Source organism: Amphibalanus amphitrite, unplaced genomic scaffold (assembly GCF_019059575.1).
Source record: "Amphibalanus amphitrite isolate SeventyFive unplaced genomic scaffold, NRLGWU_Aamphi_draft 000090F_arrow, whole genome shotgun sequence".
NCBI lineage: Eukaryota > Metazoa > Arthropoda > Thecostraca > Balanomorpha > Balanidae > Amphibalanus > Amphibalanus amphitrite.
Window position 1 is genome coordinate 836,121 of NW_024881586.1, and position 19,911 is coordinate 856,031.

At 46.2% G+C, this 19,911-nt stretch overlaps 2 protein-coding genes across 11 annotated transcripts in view; one reads left to right on the forward strand and one right to left on the reverse strand.

The window, feature by feature from the left end:
- Positions 1–19,911, reverse strand: part of LOC122380066 (TBC1 domain family member 9-like) — a 98,023-nt gene that overhangs the window by 44,796 nt on the left and 33,316 nt on the right. For 2 of the 9 annotated variants that reach the window (XM_043362859.1, XM_043362855.1), the window contains exon 1: positions 1,829–1,853. The exons of 2 other annotated variants lie outside the window; for them this stretch is intronic. The gene's annotated coding sequence lies outside the window, so the exon portion shown is untranslated. Of the gene's footprint in view, positions 1–1,716; positions 1,854–2,488; positions 2,554–19,911 lie in introns of those variants that run through there. 5 more of the 9 variants (XM_043362853.1, XM_043362857.1, XM_043362856.1 and 2 more) reach the window with 5 other exon arrangements.
- LOC122380068 (ras-related protein Rab-37-like) overlaps positions 18,262–19,911 on the forward strand; it is a 49,872-nt gene continuing 48,222 nt past the window's right edge. The window contains exon 1 of one of the 2 annotated variants that reach the window (XM_043362860.1): positions 18,262–18,913. In XM_043362860.1, the coding sequence (XP_043218795.1) occupies positions 18,698–18,913 (216 nt within the window). In that variant the 5' untranslated portion in view covers positions 18,262–18,697. The remainder of the gene's footprint in view (positions 18,914–19,911) is intronic. The other variant, XM_043362862.1, reaches the window with a different exon arrangement.

Genomic DNA, 19,911 nt, shown 5'->3' on the forward strand with positions numbered 1-19,911 from the left:
GCAAAAAAAAACTAAAAAATCCAGAGAAGTTGGCCTGGAAGAACAAACAACGATCTACAAAATAAAAACCTAAGTATCCCACAGACCACAGTACAACAACCAACAAGCTTGACTGTACAAGACTGACCACTGAGGCACACATGACACAGCAGCAACTTTTTTATTGTGATCTGGCCAGTTTGCAAAGCATATGGCAGCAGGCAGACTCAATGAAATCTTGTCAGTGAGGAGGCAGCCAGCTGGTTCAAAATGATGTGCAGATTTTGTGTGAAGTCAACATGACAATATGATGAACTGCTAGGCAGGTGATCGGCATATCGGTACCTATCAAAGATCACAGGCAAGGGAGACTAAGTGGGCATGGCCACTTGTTAATTGGCAGGGAATAATCAACATTTATCGAAGTTTTTCTCACCAAAAGTGCAAATCAGTCGGGGAAACTATGGTAAAATCTGCTATTTTTAGCAGTCTGCTATTTTTAGCAGAAATCTGCTAAAAATGGGTACGCATGTGACGTCATCGTACCCAAATATAGCAGATTTGGGTACGGCCCCCGACAAAAGCAGATCTGCACCCTAATTGAAGCAAATGCGCATCAAATGCCTGGCAGATTCATGATTAGAATAGTGCTGAGAATGTCCTCTGATATTTTTGTTCAGATCCGACTATTTTTAAATAATGAATTTGAAAAAAGTCGGATCTGAACAAAAATAGCAGAGAACACTCTCAGCACTATTCTCATCATGAATCTGCCAGGCATTTGATGCGCATTTGCTTCAATTAGGGTGCAGATCTGCTTTTGTATGGGGCCGTACCCAAATCTGCTATATTTGGGTACGATGACGTCACATGCGTACCCATTTTTAGCAGATTTCTGCTAAAAATAGCAGACTGCTAAAAATAGCAGATTTTACCATAGTTTCCCCGACTGAAATACCTACTCAGTCTTTTGTGCCAAAGATCATAGGTCTTATTTAGTGCTGTCAGTACAGTGCAGGTCTTGTTTGTGACAGCAGGCAGATTTGCGGTCCACTAAATGAAGACCATAGCTCATTAGTCATTTCTCATCCTAGCTGGTGCTGCTCATTAACTCCATTGGCTCCTGGGCCCTGTTTCAGCGGTGATAGCAGCACGCTGCTATCACACGTGTCAAATTGGGTTTCCATGGAAACATCAATAAAACCATGGCGTCGTCAAACTGTGTGATGTCATCAAATATTGCTGCTAACATCTTCACGGCCGTACGAACAAATCAAACGCATTCAACGACACAGCAACTCTGTTCCAAACGTAGGTATGAAAAAGCTCACGGATTACACGAAACGTCATTACTGTGGCGTCACCACATTACGTCAGCTCGCGCAATTTGATAGTAGCGTGCTGCTATCACCGGTGAAACAGGGCCCTGAATTAGTATGATGATCTGGGTTGACTATCAACACACCCTAAATTGTACTAAAAACAACAACAATCTAGGCCATTTTTCACGGCACAACACTTCAGCGCGCTATGTGCAATATGCATCACTTATCACTTGTGACGGTTTAGGCTCCCCACAGAAGCATGAACAAACTCAGACTCTCCAGCATTGAGAGTGTCTGCCTTTGTTGATTTTTTTAACCCAATACCGTAGCATAGTGTAGCGCACTGGGTCACCAGCTGAAGCCCTGGATTGGGATAGTGGATCATTCATCGTGGCACGCATCAACAACGCACTCAGATCAAGAAAACCAGTTGCTGAGCTTGCACTCCTGCAGACTTTTAGTCGTATTCCCTGTGAGCTAAATCAGCTCTTCCTTGCAAAATAAATGCACAGCTCTCGTCTCACCCAAAGCCATCTCAATCTATAGACCAGGCCCATGTCGTCCCCTATCTCCCTGTGTGTCCAAGTGCACAGATGACGTCACACGAAGGGGCGGAGTCGGGGGCGGAGCCTGGCGCAACGGCCGCCATATTTGAATTTGTTTTATTAGAATGAATTCTATATTTTGGGTTTCAGTCAATTGTTATCGATAGTTTTATGAACGGTTAGCTGAAATATAAGTGATGTATCAAGAAAAAACACATATTTTGCTTGCAATTTCGATTTAAGTACGACCCGCGCCCAGTTTCGAACGCACGATCTTTGGATTACGGCGCAAGCATCCTAACCACTACACTACCGCGGCGGCGTGACGGCCGGCGGAAGGGAGGCTGCGGAGGCATGGGGGCTTTTTTACGCATTTTTGGAAAAACTAATGGGTTTAGTGAAAAATGCTTCTTAGATAATTCGAAGAAAAATGTCTTAGCTTTCCGATGACGCACTTTGTTTTGTGCTAGCTTTAGCAGAGTTTGTTCTACAGCGCATCAAAAATCGCCCATTTGCATAGGACTTAAACGGGACTTCAAGACTTGCCCCCAGATGACGTCACGAGTTGACGTCACGATCAGGTAGAATCGCCGGACGACCCTACCTGGTATATAGGGCCTTGCTATAGACAGGTCTCACCTATGAATTAAAATTGAACGGAAATGAGCCTTTGCCCCCCACCGCAGTCTCAAATCTACAGAAACGTATCCAAGGCCATATAACGTATCGTTCAAGGAGTAGTGATTACGTAGATAATTGAGTTTTGTGACGTCACCAAAGTAACAGCGAAAGCTCAAAGCTAATGAACTTAAATGACGCGAATTTCAATAATTTTACTTCTAAATGATCTTTCTGATGATATTTTTTGTAACAAGATGGCAATACTTGCAAAAAAATAGTAAATGAGGTGGAGTTCATTTTCTTATTATAAGACTGTTGACGTAATTACTGTTAACGCCAGACCCCTTGAGACCCTAATTTTTCGCGATTACTTTTAAATGCGTGAAGGAATTTCAACCAAGCTCAGGACATGGCCGTTTCAAGACAGGCCGAAACTTTTACAATTTAGATATTTTATCGCCATTTCAATATTTCAGGCACTTGTCATTGACTCGTAATGTTAACTGTTTTTCCATCCTGGATAGAGGCTTTCCACGTCATATGACATTAGGCTCCGCCCACGACTGCGGCATTGACCCGTGCCCATCAGCGACCTCTGTACAAGCGACACCCCTGCCATCTGTGAAGGACTATGAATTTCGCTGACGCTTCACGTGCTATGAGTCAATTGCAGCAGACGGTCAAGTAAATGTTAGGCTCTTGTTGACTCTTGTATATAGGACCAAGAGGACCATCACTCCTCAACCTACTACTCAGTCGTGCTTCGAACAAACGTTAACGATTCCTAACAAATACGATTTTCGATGTAGGGTATCTGTTTGAAATACGAGCGAGCCGTATGATGTGAAGCTCAGGCAATTAACTTATTATTGCGTTGTTCGATGGTTGCATAGCGATGTACAAATCGGCAGCTACTTGGTGACATCCGACATCCCATTATCGCATTATCTGCAACGCCATAGGCTTTAAATACAGGTGAATATTTCCTAACCTTATGTCAGTTATATGCCATCTGCCCGTCATATGCAGCTTATATAAAAAAAAATATCAGCGAACATATCAGCATTGTAGAAGCAATGCGCATTGAGCATTTATGACTCCTTAGTCATCATGTCGCTCTCTGGGCACTGTCAGCCAAGACGCTACGCACAACTCCGCCGGCTTTCGGCACCGCTCGACCGTCGCCCGTCCCCGCTCCCCGCCACAGCGAGAGTGACCGCGCGCCGGCCCGAAACCGCCGCAGGCCAAGACCACAGAGGCGGGGCTTAGCTGCTGTGACGTCATAACGTATCACAGACTGACTGGTGATAGCCTCTACACACCGGATGAAAATCTTGCTCGAAATTTAACATTACGAGTCAATGACAAGTGCCTGAAATATTGAAATGGCGATAAAATATCTAAATTGTATAAGTTTCGGCCTGTCTTGAAACGGCCATGTCCTGAGCTTGTTTGAAATTCCTTCACGCATTTAAAAGTAATCGCGAAAAATTAGGGTCTCAAGGGGTCTGGCGTTAACAGTAGGTCTACAGTTTTCTCAGTTATATAGATACCCTTAGTTTGAGACAAACTGTGCGCAAGCTTCGCTTTATTTTGTATCAAATTCGTTTCACTGCCAAATGCTGCCAGATATCACATGAAGTATTCTGCGCCAAATATTTTTACTACAATACAGTTTTACTACGATACGGTTATATTATATTGGGGCCCTGTTCCACCTGTTTCACGGCCGATAGCAGCACGCTGCTATCACACGTGTCAAATTGGGCTTCCATGGAGACGTCAGCAAACTCCTATCACTGCCACAATCTGTGACATCAGCTCTTGAAATGCGATAGCAGCGGTGTAGCAGCGTCCAGTGAAACACCGTCTGCGCTCCGGTTGCTGCCCTGGCGATCCCTGAGATGAGACTACGTCATGACCATATGTGATGACTAAGGAGGAAAGGAAAAAATAGGGGGCTGCCGTTGATATGCACCGAAGCGGTGGCAGTAGCGGCGGAACACCTTCAATTAAGGGGGGGGGGGGGCACTGCCGACTTTTGATCCCATTCTAATCTTTCCATGCAGCGCCCATAGGGCTAATGTTAAAATGCCAAAATCAAAGGGGGGCCCGGTGCCCCAGTCCGGTGCCCTTCCCGTTCTGCCGCCTATGAGCGGTGGAGAGCTTAGCTCGGCTGTCCCTCTGGGACGAAGCGGAACTGAACATCCCGGCGCGATGGGGGAAGGGGTCCCCCCCCTCCGGGTCACCCGGCGGCCACTGAAACGCACTGTCTGATCCAAAAAGGATGTCAGTTGGACGCCGCGGATGGGGGCATAGGTACAGGTCTCGCGGGTTTTAAGCGTAGGTTTTGCCTTTCCGGCTATATCTTTTTCGTCTTCAGCTTTGTAGGCTTGAAGATGTAACCAATTTATTCGTATACCTCCCTTTCATGATCATGGAAAAAGGTTTGATCGTATGCCGGCTAGTTTCGGAGAAATTAAAAGAAAACCTCAAAATTCGCCGTTTGGGGCATTCTGACCGCGGCTTCCCTGCAGTCGCCTATGACTACAGTGGCGCCACCCGACGAGTAGGACGATGAATCACAGAGGCATGAATGAATCCAGCGCGTGGTGAACGGTGGATAGAGGCGGGACTCGGCAGAGGCTATCACTGCGGCCCGCGCAGGGCGTCCTTGGACAGCGGGCGAGCCTTAGGGCGGTGAGGCCAGAGGTCACGACAGCCAGGCTCTGTTTGGCATGAAGGGAGGGGAGGCGCTCGCCTCAGCCAACTCAGCCGGTTTGGTGGTAGTGGTAGTGGTGTTGGGGGGGGGGGGGGCGGCAGGCGAGAGGGGCTAGAGCGAACGGGATAAAATAGAATGGAAATGTCGTGCTATGGTCAACTTACAATATTGTTTACCTTAATAGCATTTATTAACATTACGAAAGAACCCACCATATTAACCCGCGCCCCGCTGGGGTCTGCGGAGCAACGCGCCCTGCTGGGGGGGGGGGGGGAATTCCCCCCTCCCCTAACATCTCGAAAACCACGCAACATAGCGACAAGCGGCAAACGGTGTTGGATAGCTCCATCATAGAACTAACTACCTTGTGACCCAATTTGGTTGACCTAGGTCAAACCGATGACGTCACAGGTCAGGTCAAATGTCGATTTTTCACCGTTTACAGGCATTTCAAGAAATGCGTTGTAAAATTGATTTAACCCTCGCGGGCCCGGGGGGGGCGTTTTTCGCCCCCCCCCCCTGGCGAATATTTGCGATAGCTCCCGAACGCTTAGGGATAGGAAAGCGAAACTTTCAGTACATTTTCTCCTATCAATTTGACATCTTCTGAAGTAAAAAAGTTGGACCTAGCCCCCTTGATGAAGTCACAAGGTCCATTTTTCTAGACCCCTGCACGGCAAACTTCGGCGTCACAGACGCAAACTTCAAATAGCTGCTAAAAATAGAGTTTTAGAGATAAAGACAAATAATGAGCACGGTTGTGTAGCGTTTGACCTAGAGAAAAATAGAAAAATAGTTTTGGTGACCTGAGGTCAGAGGTCAGGTCAACGACCCCGAAATGTGGTTTTAGTTTTTCGCAAATAACTTCGACAAAAATGGTCCTAGAGCTATGGCAGTGGTACCCCAGCTAACAGGAAACGTTACTACAACGTTGTCACAACGTCGTGTTTCGGTAAGTTGCGAAATTACGTTTTAATTACGTTGTAGCAACGTTCTGAACGTTGTGAAGCCATGGTTTGGTCCGAAAGTCGTGGTAAAACGTCGTGACAACGTTTTATTGGTACGTTGCAGCAACCGCGCACTTGCAGCATTATATTTTGATAATGCATGGTGACATATATGGCCATATAATGCATTTCCTTTGACTTTCAATGCGCATATTCAGTTTTCATCGTTAAATTTCACATATTTTAACACTTGGACTGTTCACGTTGTCAGCTGGTGGTCGCCAACACGTTGTTAAAACGGTTTTTCACAACCTTGACATTATAGGTACTGAATAATTAGCGGTGTTTTTACCAGTAAATTCTGATACCTTTCTCTCTCTATCTCTCTCTAATATATATATATATATATATATATATATATATATATATATATATATATATATATATATATATATATATATATACATATATACATTATACATATATACATACATATATATATATATATATATATATATATATATATATATATATATATACATATATACATACAGGGTGTTTCACAATAAACGTTACTTTTGATAAGCTTTTAAAATGACCTCAGCTATTCGTATGCCCATAAATTCCATATTCATTTTGTTGCAATTTCTTTCGGGTTTTTTATCCTTACAAAAACTATGACGAATCATCAACTGCATTCTTTATGTACGTGCAATGTCCACACCATCAAAACAGGTCAATTCGCTGTTAAGCTTCAGGGTCCTTCACAATGAATGTTGCTTTTCAAACGACGATGTTTCAGTGACATGTATTACAATATGGCTCATGAGTATTACCACATGAGACAGCAGAACAGTAGGACTGATGAACATATAACTTTCAGTTCAGCACCCTTCACGGGTTCTCCACTATGCCACCCTTCCGTCTGACTTTTTCAACCAGATTCTCTGGGATCGCCGTCCGGCCAGGAGTCGGGGCTGGTCTCGTGTTTCCAGTCTTCTGGAACCTTTCTACTACCCGTTTGAAAGACATTTTTGACGGAATATCCTTCCTCCTTTTAAATGGCTACCGAAACTCCGTCGCACTGCGGTCAGACTCCGCAAAGCGCCGTAATGCATGACCACCCATACCGCCTCATCATCTGTACACGGCGAATTGACCCGTTTTGACGGTGTTGGCATTGCACGTCCATACTGATGGAGCCGTTGACGGTTTGTAGAAAAAAATGTAAGGACTAGAAACCGCTACAAATTTGCAGCAAAATGCATATAAAATTTACGCGCTTACGAACAAGTAAGATCTTCATTTAAGCTATTCAAAAGTAACATTTATTGTGAAACACCCTGTATATATATATATATATATATATATATATATATATATATATATATAACATGTGTAAATTGCAAAGCGTCATTGGCATGTTTTGCAACATCACAGGCGGAGCTAGAGGCTTGCAACTATCCCTATGTAAACGCGGCTGTTATCCGCGGCTGCCAGCAAGCCACGCGGGCCGCCACTCAGGCGAACGGTGGCTCGCGCCCTGACCTCGCCTGAGGGGCCGTGACGTCAGTGTCACCGGCCGGCGTTCAGAGCCAGCCGGCCGAGCCGCAGTCTACGCGGCGCGAGCGAGCGGTGAGGGCCGGCGGCGGGCGCGGCTGAGATAGCTGGAAGATGAAAGATAGCGCCAGTTGTCTGCGTTTGATGCGATTGTTGCTTTGACTGGTAAGTTAAAGTACCATTTACGATTAATTTGACATTTGACATTGACATAATTAGCATTTGCAAGATTGCGCCTTGTAATATCGTGCGGTCTAGGCTATAGTTCATTGTAGCTCTAGCCTCTAAGGTGTTGACATGTTTGATCTAGCCTGTCTCACTGTTACGGAAAGTGGTGCAGGTATTTTTGTGATTTTTTCATGAATTGAATGTCTGATTTTCCCTCATGTCTTCCCGCAGACGTCCTGCAACTCGTCAGCGCGCCTTGTGGCAGGCCTACTGTCGGCAATGCGGTAGCGAAGTGGCTGTCCGGAAGCTGCGACCGGAACGGGGGGTGCGCATCGACCGTCTAGTCGGGCACTGCCAGCTGCCTAGGGACATCGAGGCCGCAAATGAGCCGGTGCCTAACGGTCCGCCGAGTGATCCTCCCAGCGAGGGTTAGTGAAGATGTGAACTTCCACCAGTTCTGGCGTGCTAGCGGCTAGCGTCAGACCCGGTAGAACCCAATTCCGTCCCACGCCCCCATGGGGTCGCCCCTGGGCCCCATGCCCCATCACCGATGCCGCCGCCGTCGTTTTTTTTTTTTTTGTAAATTGACCTGTATGATGTATTGAAATATACACTTCTTACATGCCTTTTTTACAAGTCTAGAGAACGGGAAGAGAGCGTCGGAAACACATTCTGAGTATGTTGCGAACACGTTGAGAGGGCGTTGCGAAAATGTTTAGGACGTTTACTCAGGGTCGCAGGGACGGCAATACGAAGTAGCGACAACGTGGTGCGCACGTGATAAAAACGTCGCAGAGACGTTGCCAAAGCGTTCTATACTCCTTGTAGTCACGTTGCGGAAACGTGGTGACAACGTTCCAGAAACACTGTTGGTACGTTACAGAAAACATTTCATAACGTTGGCGGGACGTTGTAAGAACAATTTTGGGACGTCACGGTCACGTTACAGAAACGTTGTGATGACATTCAAATGCATGGTCGGATGACGTTGTCACGCCGTTGTCTGGAGTCTACAAAATTACGTTGTCACAACGATAAATCGGGACGTTGTGGTAACCAGTTGACAACGTTTAAACGACGTTGTAACAACGGCAAATTGTTAGCTGGGACCATCGCATTCGCCTTATCAAGCCGCGTCGAATGATATATATTTTGTTCGGAAAAGGTCAAGTTTTATGTTGACCTCATGTGACCTCGAATGACCTCTGGTTGACCTTGACACATGAAAGATCGTTTATGATGGATGTGTACCCGCTGATCACGAATCTGGCATCTATTTTCCTCTAAGCCTTCATTTAGAGCTTCTGGATGGCAAAATTGTCTTGTTTATTATTACTAACTTGAATTAGTGAAATAGCCTCTAGCAGGGATACTCTTCTGTGACCTTGACTTTTGAGCAGCCTTGTATCGTAAGATGAACCACAAATAGGGAACTGATAAGCCTCAAAACATTTCAAAACATCTTGGAAGTTAGCACGCAAGATGTGCGAAAAAATGCCAAGTTTGAGGTCAATTTTGAGCGTGACCTTGACCTTGACCTTTAATTTTGAGCACATTTTCGGAATCCTCAGATTCTCTTCTTTCGTTTGACACCCAATTTTGCCGGTTTGATGCAGCCTGCCGTCCTCTAGAAGGCTTACTTTGAGATCACTACACATGTGCAGGTTTTTGCCTTTGACCTTAGCCTCTGACCTTGAAAATTGACCTGAGGTCAAAAATTTTAGGTGCTTTAGAATCGTCTCGTAAGGACCTTTCGTTTGGTATCGCTTTTGTTTCCTTAGCTCCCTTATTTACGGAGTTAGACAGGGGGGGGGGGGGGGGCGAAAAACGCCCCCCGGGCTGCGGTGGTTGGGATTACCCCCCGGGCCCGGCCGGGTTAACTGCATTTCATTGAAAATCATCGATGGGGAAATTTTCGTCTAACACATATTTTGCTAGTTGAGGTCACTGATACCAGGTCAGGTCACAGAGGTCAGGTCACTGAGGGTCACAATATGAAAATATCATGTGATGCATGTTTTATGGTCCATTTTATATGCCAAATACGACTATGTGGGTCAGGCAGCCTTTGGGGTCAGTTTAGATTATGTTCCGGTGAAGGTCAGGTCAAGGTCAGGTCAAGGTCAGGTCAAATAAGGTCAAATTTCAAAGTTGATATTTTTGAATAAAATGGTTATCGATTCGATGCAACTCATTAAAAATGAGTTGCATCGCTAAAAAAAATTCCTACCCCTAAAAAATCCTCCTAATTCAAAAAAATCATCGGATTTCGATTCCTAACTCATTGCTGTACCGTTTAAAATAAACTTTTTCTTATGAAGGCTGCTTAGTTTTCATTTCATCAGTAGCGGCGGAACACCTTCAATTACGGGGGGGGGGGCACTGCCGACTTTTGATCCCATTCTTTCCATGCAACGCCCATAGGGCTTATGTTAAAATGCCAAAATTAAAGGGGGGTACGGTGCCCCGGTGCCCTCCCCGTTCCGCCGCCTATGCATTTCATCTTGGAAAAACGCAAATCTTCGTCGATTTCGGCCACTGCGGGAGTCATTTGACCAAATCCCCCCCCCCCCGTGCTGACACGTTAACCCACGCGGGGGCTGGGGTCTCCAGCCGTACGTACGGGGCTGGGGGGGGGGGGGGGTAAATTTTACCCCCCTGTTATCTCCCGAGCTAATGGTCCGATTTGGAAAATTCAAACGCCAATCGAAAGATCTCATCACGAACAACTAAAAACATGTACTTAATTTAAAGTTTGAGGTCAAGTTCAAGGTCAGGTCAAGGGTACAAATTGCAAGTTTCTACAGTATCGGCCTTGCACCGTAGTTGCCGAAGAATGGAGTCATGGACTGAGACTGATTGCCCAAAACGTGTTCTTAGGCTACCAGGACAATATTCGTTGCATACAATATCATTCAGAGGTCAAGGTCAAGGTCAGGTCAGGTCAGGTCAGGTCACCAAAAACAAAATATAGAAAAGGGCATGTGCGACACATGTTTTATGGGTCATTTTATTCATAGAATTCAATAGGCACACTCAATAGGTGATATGGACCACATCTGGATGAATTTCAGGTCGAGGTCAGGTCAAGGTCAGGTCAAGTGAGGTCAAATTTTGAAATTGGTTGTTAAGGCCTAAAAAGGTGTCTGATGCGGTTTTTCACGGCGAATCGAATGGTGCTATTTTTGTTTCCGTACGAGGTAGGTCTAGAACTTCCAAAAAAAATCATTTTTCAAAAAAATTGTTTGTCGTGACGTCATAAAATTTTGAATAACTCCCACATTTTTGAACCGATTCTTCTAAAAATTGGTATGTAGGTGCACATGGACCACTTCTCTGACATATACTCCGGTTTTTTCGATACACGCAAAATTTTGGATTCTATAATTATTTTCCAAAAAAAGCCAGTTTTTTAAATTCGGGCCAAAATCAAAGATTTTCAAAAACCGAGATAGCAATTTGATAGACAAAGTAGAATCATGTTTAACCTTTTTTGTTACGTTTTGATTCCCTTAAAAATGAAGATGTTAGCAGCGTTTGAAATTTTGCCGTTTTTGAGGCGAAAATGGCGAACATGACGTCACTAAAACGTCATTTTCTCCAAAAAAAAATCCGAAGGATTTCGCTCAAATTTTCAGGGAACGTGTCAAATTTATGTAAGAAAAGGTACTGAAAGTTTGGCGGCGCTGCGCGCCGCCGTTTTTGAGATATTACAAAAATTCGCGAGGCGGGGGGTAAAATTTACCCCCCCCAGCCCCGCGCGGGTTCCCGGAGACAAAAAAGAGATCTAGCACGTTAGGGGATTTGACTCTCAAAGGTTCCACCGGTTGTCTTTATGATTTGTACCGTCACCGTGGATGATAAGTCCAAAACAGGGACGACTCTGACATTTGACAAAGGGTTCCTCCTGGACCATGGTTCGTAGGCATAGGCCCGATGAGATTTTCATGAGAAAAGCTTCGCAAGCAAATTGCAAAGACTGGACGCTGGTATTTGCTACAAGTCTTGTATGAAATTGTACAATAGGTATAATATAATTTATATTAGCTGTTTTCACGACGGGCTATCCGGCGAATGCACCTAATTTGACCAAATCTGCACTTAATCTCTTTTACAGCAAATATATTCATTTTGGCCGTTTTCACGACGGAATAGCAGGCATCTATTTGATACCAATATAATCCTTTGGTTCCTCAGGAATTTTAGTAGTTCTTTTTAGTAGGTTTACCAGCTTTCGAATGAATGGCGCGTTAGTTTGCTATTTTTCTATTAAATATCACATCGATTTACTTTATCTAAGGATTTATCACTAACATCAACATAAAGCGTAAGCACAATTACAAAATTATGAAATTAGTAAATACTAGTACAATAGTTAAAAAAAGATACTGAGTTGCCACACTACAAAAGATATATTCATTTATGGCTCACGACAGACATTTAGAAAGCAGCGCCCTGTTTTATTGCACGCTGCTAGCCGCTTCCATTGGGTTTTGCAGGCCGACGTTATTGGTTGTTACACGTATGATGTCACGCGACTGGTGGCCTATCACGGCTCTTTAATGATCTCCACTAAATGAATGCAACAATGGCCTTTTAAGTTGATATCTGTGGCCATCTGTCTATGGAGCGACCAATATGAAAGTTAGATGAATTTACCGGGGTTACATGACTATGAGCAAGCAAATGTGTATCAGGAATGGATTCAGGTGGAGAATTGCGCTGGACCATGAGTGCTCGAGCGCTCCCAATTCCACGCCGGTTTGGCTTTGGAGCCGAGACAGACGATGCGGGTCAAGGTCACCGCTGGGGTAACGCTGGATTGGCTGCGCCCGAGCACCCGTAACGCGGCACAATTCTCCATCTATGGATTTTCCTTCGCTCAGCATTGTGATAGGCGTTCGTAATAGCATTTACTCTGCTCATGTACCTATCCCGGTTATTTAAAAGAAGTTTTTGTGGGGGAATATCACGGCTTTAGGTACTCGGTGGCCCTATTCACGACTTTCAAAGAATGCTCCGATAACTAAACACCGCACAGACCTACTGCATTAGTGAATCTGACAGAAGGTCTGTGGAATTACATCCCCCCTCACCACACCCCTAAAAACTCATCCAGTGTCCAAAACCACTTTTATCGACTCGCCAAAAAAAACAACATAAAAAACACACACACATACACACACAAAGCATGGGGCATGTCAGCTCTCAGTTCATTTATCATTGTCTTTACCATGGTTCAATTGCATTGCGCGATTTAAAGCACGTGAGTGCCTATATAGTATATATGTAGAAAATAATATCTACAGCAAAACATCCAAAATTACAAAGGCTACAATGCTTAAAAAGTAGGTTCATCAAGGAAGCCCATTTTTACTTGCGTTGTGTTGCCAACCATGCGATTCCAACGCGGGCTATTCGCAACGTCTGTTAAGGCACGTTAACAACTGACAAGCCGCCACCGCTGCCACTTATTCATAGATGGTTGATATCGCAGCTTGGGCGTCAGCAGCGCGGCCCACAACGCGTCGGCGCCAGCGCACGCAGCTGTTGGCACTCGGCAGCCGGTGTTGCGACTTAACGGCCGGCCGGCTCCATGAAGGAGAAGCTCTTGGTGAAGCTTTGTGATCGCCTCATAGCCGCCTTGGATGTCATCTTTCTTGGCAGATCCATCCGTTCAGATGGTACGGTGCAGTCTGGATAAAGGACGAAGTCCAACGCCGCTAACCCCGCGACCGCCACCCCACAACGTGGCCGCAGACCGAACGGGCGTGAGGGCCGTAAGGGCCACCCGCCATCCGGTAGGTGGCTGAGCAGCCGGGCGCAGCGGCGCCTGGGCGGCGGCCGCGCTGAGATGAAGTCCCAAACCGCCATGTCGCCATCACCGCCATCACCATTGCTGCAGCTGTTCCCAACCGCCTCAATCGCCGCCGTTTTGCCAGCAGTCGCGCCGCGGAATGGCAGAAGCTCCAGAGTAGCCTCCAGCGCCCCTCTCCGCACGTGTGCAGGTGCACTGCGGCCGCCGGGTCCGACGTCCAGGCAGAACATGATATTTCCATGCTGCTCCGACGGTGGGCTGGTCTTGTTTGGGCGTTCCTCCACTGTGACGTCGGTCACGCCTGCCCCGGCCAGGGCGCAGAGGCCGACGTGTCACCATCTGGTTGCGGTCCTCAGTCGGGTCGCAACGTGTACCTCTTCCGCAGCGTGGAGCGCGCTCCCGCTGGGCAGCGATACAGCCAAAAGTAGCATGCGGGCGGCCAGCGCTGCGCCGGACAGCGGACCCATGCCGGGGGTATGCCGGTCTCGGCCATTAGCGGGGTCGTCGGGGCCGAGGCTGTACATACAGCTGGTGACCGCGTGAGCCGCCAATCGAAGCTCACGGCTTATAAGCTCGACGCGGGCATCACACGCCGTCCCGATGGGAGCTCCACGACGCCGCCGCGAACTCCAGCGCGGCTCGCAGCGCGAAGACCAGTACGGACGGCCGGGGCAAACGGCGTGCGGGAGTCGCAGGCGACGTTCTGCGGACAGAAAGGGTTGGGCATAAGCTGGTCGGCAGGACACTCTTGAGCCGAGCCTTTGATGTAATTACAGATGATCCAGAAGCATGCACAAAAATTCATGACACACTATTCTCATTTATGTATTTGCTACATATGATATGATATACCTACCAGCTCATGATCAGTGACGCATTCTGGGCAATATGTTCTAAAGTGAAGTAACTGAAGTTACAGCTTAAAAGCTTAAAAAAACAGCTTAAAAAAACACACGCACATTCGATAGCTTATGAGAATAACATGCCTTGTGTGCTTAATGCAGGAAAATATTTTTTTCCACTTTTTTAGAAACAGCAAAAGAGTTGTCAACAAGCCATGTCAACTATCTAAACAATTTTTATGGAAACTGCTCTAGCTAGCTTAAAGTTCCACAACGTTTCCGGAGCACCGTACCCAAACTCAGTTCATGTTACAAGAAAAAACAGTAATAATGCCTCCTAATTTTGAATGAAATATAGGTATGAGTAATTTGATTTGGAAAGCAACAAATTTCCGCACATCTTTTAGCAAAATTAATATTTTCTTCAGCCATCAGGTTACACAAAACTATAGTAAACTTTATGATCTAGTTTACACAAAACCAAAGCCCCGATTTTAACAAATGTAGATTAAATTTAAACAATTTTAAAAAAATGTATCGTGGAGAAAATGAAAAGTGTAGATTTGTAAAGCCGGGATATTTCACGGATTAGGCACTTAAAGAAATATCTTCACCTTTCTTTGAGCCACCAGCCTTCACCCAAGTTTTACACGAATGTAGTGAAGCAGACAATGTGGCAACTCAAAATTGTGATGGTTTGAGATAATTATGACGGTAAAAGAAAAAGCAACACAAGGTTCCTTACCCTCGTTTTTTTTTCACATGGGTTCAGATGAGGCTTCAACTGTTGTCGACCTGAGGAGCTATAGGGACTTGAGCTTTCCAAAACTCAATTTCTAAGGGCACTAAGCAGTGTTTGGCTTTCACACGAATGCGATAGTAAGTTATATGAAGTTGACAAAGCAAGCAAAGCAAAGCATGATGCCCCGCGCGTCCGACCGCGACCACGCCCCGCGTCCGACTCCCGACCGCCGCGTGACCCGAGGCGCCCGGCGGTCACGTGACCTACCGGCCGGGACTGCAAACGGCCTTCACCACCATTCTTGTATGACGTCATATCCTACTGAGGTGCTGATTGGTCGGAATTAGATACCTGAAGGTAATTATCTGCCGTAGTTATTTTTGTTTCATTGTTTTGCGTGTTTTCTTATATGAAATGTAATTAAAAAATTTGCCATATTTTAATCACCATTAAAACATAACTGAATAGGTATGAAAGAGAACTCGATATATACTTTCCTGTTTTTAAGAATTCCGGAATTAGATACCCGAGGGAGCAAGTTGCCACGCTGATTTGATACCTCATAGTCGAAAGGTGGGCTATTAGAACCGAAAATTGCTGTGTTTGTAAATAAATAAGTGATTTGAGGGCAAAGAATGCCCGGATTTAAACTTCTAAAATTATTTTGAACATAAAATATTTCAGTTTGAGGGATGTTAAGGCCTCAAAGAGTAGGTACTTTTTAGGTATCAAATAAGTTCCTCTGCGAAAGTTCCGTCGTGAAAACGGCTTTTATGAACTTATTTCAAGTGTTTTAATCGATGATACTCTCTGATAATATGACAAAGGAGGCATATAAGCAATTAGTGCAACCCTAGCCGATAGCTTCTAAGAGATACACTGAACCTAATTTGACCAAATCTGCACCTAGTCTGCACCAAATGTGCACCAAATGTGTACCAGATGGCAGTCGTTAAAACGGCTAGTGGCATCATACCAATCCTACGACTTCCATCATGCAAACCGGAAACCCTGTCCCGCGGATAGAACGGATTTCGAATCCAATTGGCCCTTGCAATCCGTTACAATTGCATGCCGCACGTTAGTGCCAGTTTGCTTTTTCCGTCATCACTTATAACTAGAGATGTCAATCGGATACCAACTTTTTGGTATACCGATACCAAACCGATACCAACTTGGTATTTGGTATTTCAATCGTAATGTGTTTGGTATTTTGTTGGTATCATGAACCCTCACTAATGTATAAGAGGCTAAGAAATCGGTAAAAAGTTGGTATTTTCCTCATTTTCCCAAGTTGGTTTGGTTTCGGTATTTCCCCACGGTTTTGGTTGATATTTGGTTTGGTATCGGTATTCCGTTTTTCCGTTATTGACACCACTACTTATAACATACCCTACTGTTAACGCCAGACCCCTTGAGACCCTAATTTTTCGCGATTACTTTTAAATGCGTGAAGGAATTTCAAACAAGCTCAGGACATGGCCGTTTCAAGACAGGCCGAAACTTATACAATTTAGATATTTTATCGCCATTTCAATATTTCAGGCACTTGTCATTGACTCGTAATGTTAAATTTCGAGCAAGATTTTCATCCGGTGTGTAGAGGCTACCACCAGTCAGTCTGTGATACGTTATGACGTCACAGCTAAGCCTCTGTGGTCTTGGCCTGCGGCGGTTTCGGGCCGGCGCGCGGTCACTCTCGCTGTGGCGGGGAGCGGGGACGGGCGACGGTCGAGCGGTGCCGAAAGCCGGCGGAGTTGTGCGTAGCGTCTTGGCTGACAGTGCCCAGAGAGCGACATGATGACTAAGGAGTCATAAATGCTCAATGCGCATTGCTTCTACAATGTTGATATGTTCGCTGATATTTTTTTTTATATAAGCTGCATATGACGGGCAGATGGCATATAACTGACATAAGGTTAGGAAATATTCACCTGTATTTAAAGCCTATGGCGTTGCAGATAATGCGATAATGGGATGTCGGATGTCACCAAGTAGCTGCCGATTTGTACATCGCTATGCAACCATCGAACAACGCAATAATAAGTTAATTGCCTGAGCTTCACATCATACGGCTCGCTCGTATTTCAAACAGATACCCTACATCGAAAATCGTATTTGTTAGGAATCGTTAACGTTTGTTCGAAGCACGACTGAGTAGTAGGTTGAGGAGTGATGGTCCTCTTGGTCCTATATACAAGAGTCAACAAGAGCCTAACATTTACTTGACCGTCTGCTGCAATTGACTCATAGCACGTGAAGCGTCAGCGAAATTCATAGTCCTTCACAGATGGCAGGGGTGTCGCTTGTACAGAGGTCGCTGATGGGCACGGGTCAATGCCGCAGTCGTGGGCGGAGCCTATTGTCATATGACGTAGAAAGCCTCTATCCAGGATGGAAAAACAGTTAACATTACGAGTCAATGACAAGTGCCTGAAATATTGAAATGGCGATAAAATATCTAAATTGTAAAAGTTTCGGCCTGTCTTGAAACGGCCATGTCCTGAGCTTGGTTGAAATTCCTTCACGCATTTAAAAGTAATCGCGAAAAATTAGGGTCTCAAGGGGTCTGGCGTTAACAGTAGAGCCCAATACGCACGTACTTAGCATTAGGACTAAGGGAAGGCATGTCAGTAATAGACGCCCCACGCCTAAAAGTTACTTTTACTCCTATCCTGAACAGAAAATATCATAATACCTATGAGCCTTCTCATGCGGGCTACGGTCTTCCATAGACTATGAGCTGGTTGGCTAGCCATTAATAGGGCCGCTGAGACGTCCCGTCTCCAAGAGACCATAAAGTCGTACGTTAGATAATTTCTTCCTCCCTCAATACGGCTGGCTGCAGCTCGGTCCACCCCCAACAGGCTATCTCTGCGTCTCGTACAAAGTTTGCCAAAGGCCGTGCCATCGATTGAAACTCTGTCCGACGGACGGGCCGCCCGTCCACTGCGCGCACGCGCCGGCCGCCGCCGCCGACGACGACGGTACCAGTTGCGTTCGGTGACCGGACCTGTGACGTCGCGTCACTGCCATCACTCAACGTCAGTGTGGCGTCAGTTGTCCATCATAGACCGTCGTCACTGGCTGTCAAACTCTGACGGTGCAAATCAGGGAACTGGCGAGTGTGTTATTGACGGACATGTGGTAAGATTGAACCGTGAGTTTGGGTACGTAACCGGCTTATTCAATCGTCGCAAAACTACGCGAACTCTGAAAAGATCATGCATCGGTAGATTTGCAATCTAGGGTGTGGTCGAGCGCTCTTGACCTCGGCAGTTTCTTTTTCCTATTCTTTGCGCTGTGTGAGCCTTCTAATCAAATCACTACCAATCAGTTTTGAACCAATCAAAATAAGGGTAAAACAGTCAGCAACCAATCACATCGCAGCCGCGATCCCGGCCGACCAATCAGCACAGAGCGCTGCGATGACGCGGCGCATAGAGACCGAAGATTCGCTGTTGGACGATGACGTGTTCGAGCCGGAGCAGTGCGTCGGGTCACCGCCGGGCGGCGCTAGCAGCGCGCAGAGCCGATCGGAGAGGACTAGCAGCGGCACTAGCAGCGGCGGCCACGACGGCAAGACGCGCCCTACCGGCGTGAGGATCAGCGTCGGCTCGGAGGTCGAGGATGTCATCCACAAGGTCAGTGACCTGGGCGAGCGGGCGGCGAAACTCAAACCAATACCCATGCCACGGGTGGAACTTTGTGCGGAGCTGGGAGGCCCCGGGTGCAGCAAATCCGCCGCCGCCCTAGCGGTGACCTTGACCTCCGCGGTCTGTTGCGGCTCCAAAGCCAAGCCGGCGTCGAATTTGGAGAGCTCGGGCCCTCCCAACTCGGCACAAAGCTCCACCTTTGACTCATGCTTGTAGTCAACATTTCCGGCCTTACTTGCAGGGGACCACACACAAGAGGGACTTTGAACGCTGCATTCTTGCAACTGGATACAGGATACAGTATGGCTGGTCCACTCACAGGCTGGGACTTGTCGGGGCGATCTATAGGTATAGTTTGTTCTTCCCGTGAACCTACCTGCTAATAACGACGTTCAACGGTGTTACTATGTGGCGACGACTCGTGCTAGGGATGGCCAGTGGGGCCATCCTGTCAGGGAGAGGGACCTCGAATCATAAAATTGCTAACGCTGGTGGATGGATCAAGGATTTTCTGCCTGATGAGAGGCTGTAGACTTCATATTGGTAGATAACTATATGGGGTATCGCCCGCGGAATTGTACCGCCGTCTGTGCCGCACGGCATGAGAGCTCGGCGGTACAGTCTAATTGCGGTCCGTACAGCCCGTTACAGGAGGGTAAATCGTATTCTTGGAGCCATCTGCCAGGTTATTATGATTGTAAGCTTTTATGATTCCTTCTCTTGGGTTTAATAATTAGCTGCTCGGAACTCTCGGCACCTTATCATTGATATGGATGAGGCAGTCTCGCCTTCCGCGGTATCATTACGCTACACGGAAATTACGTCCAACTCGTTGATTGCCGCAATTTGCAGTCATCTCCTGCTCGCAATATTACGACTGAATTAAGCCGAAGTTTCTCACCCATTCATGGCTAACGCATGCTCTTTCCCTTCATCTGAGATATGTCATTGGACGTGGGTTATCGGACGTTATTGGACCGACAATA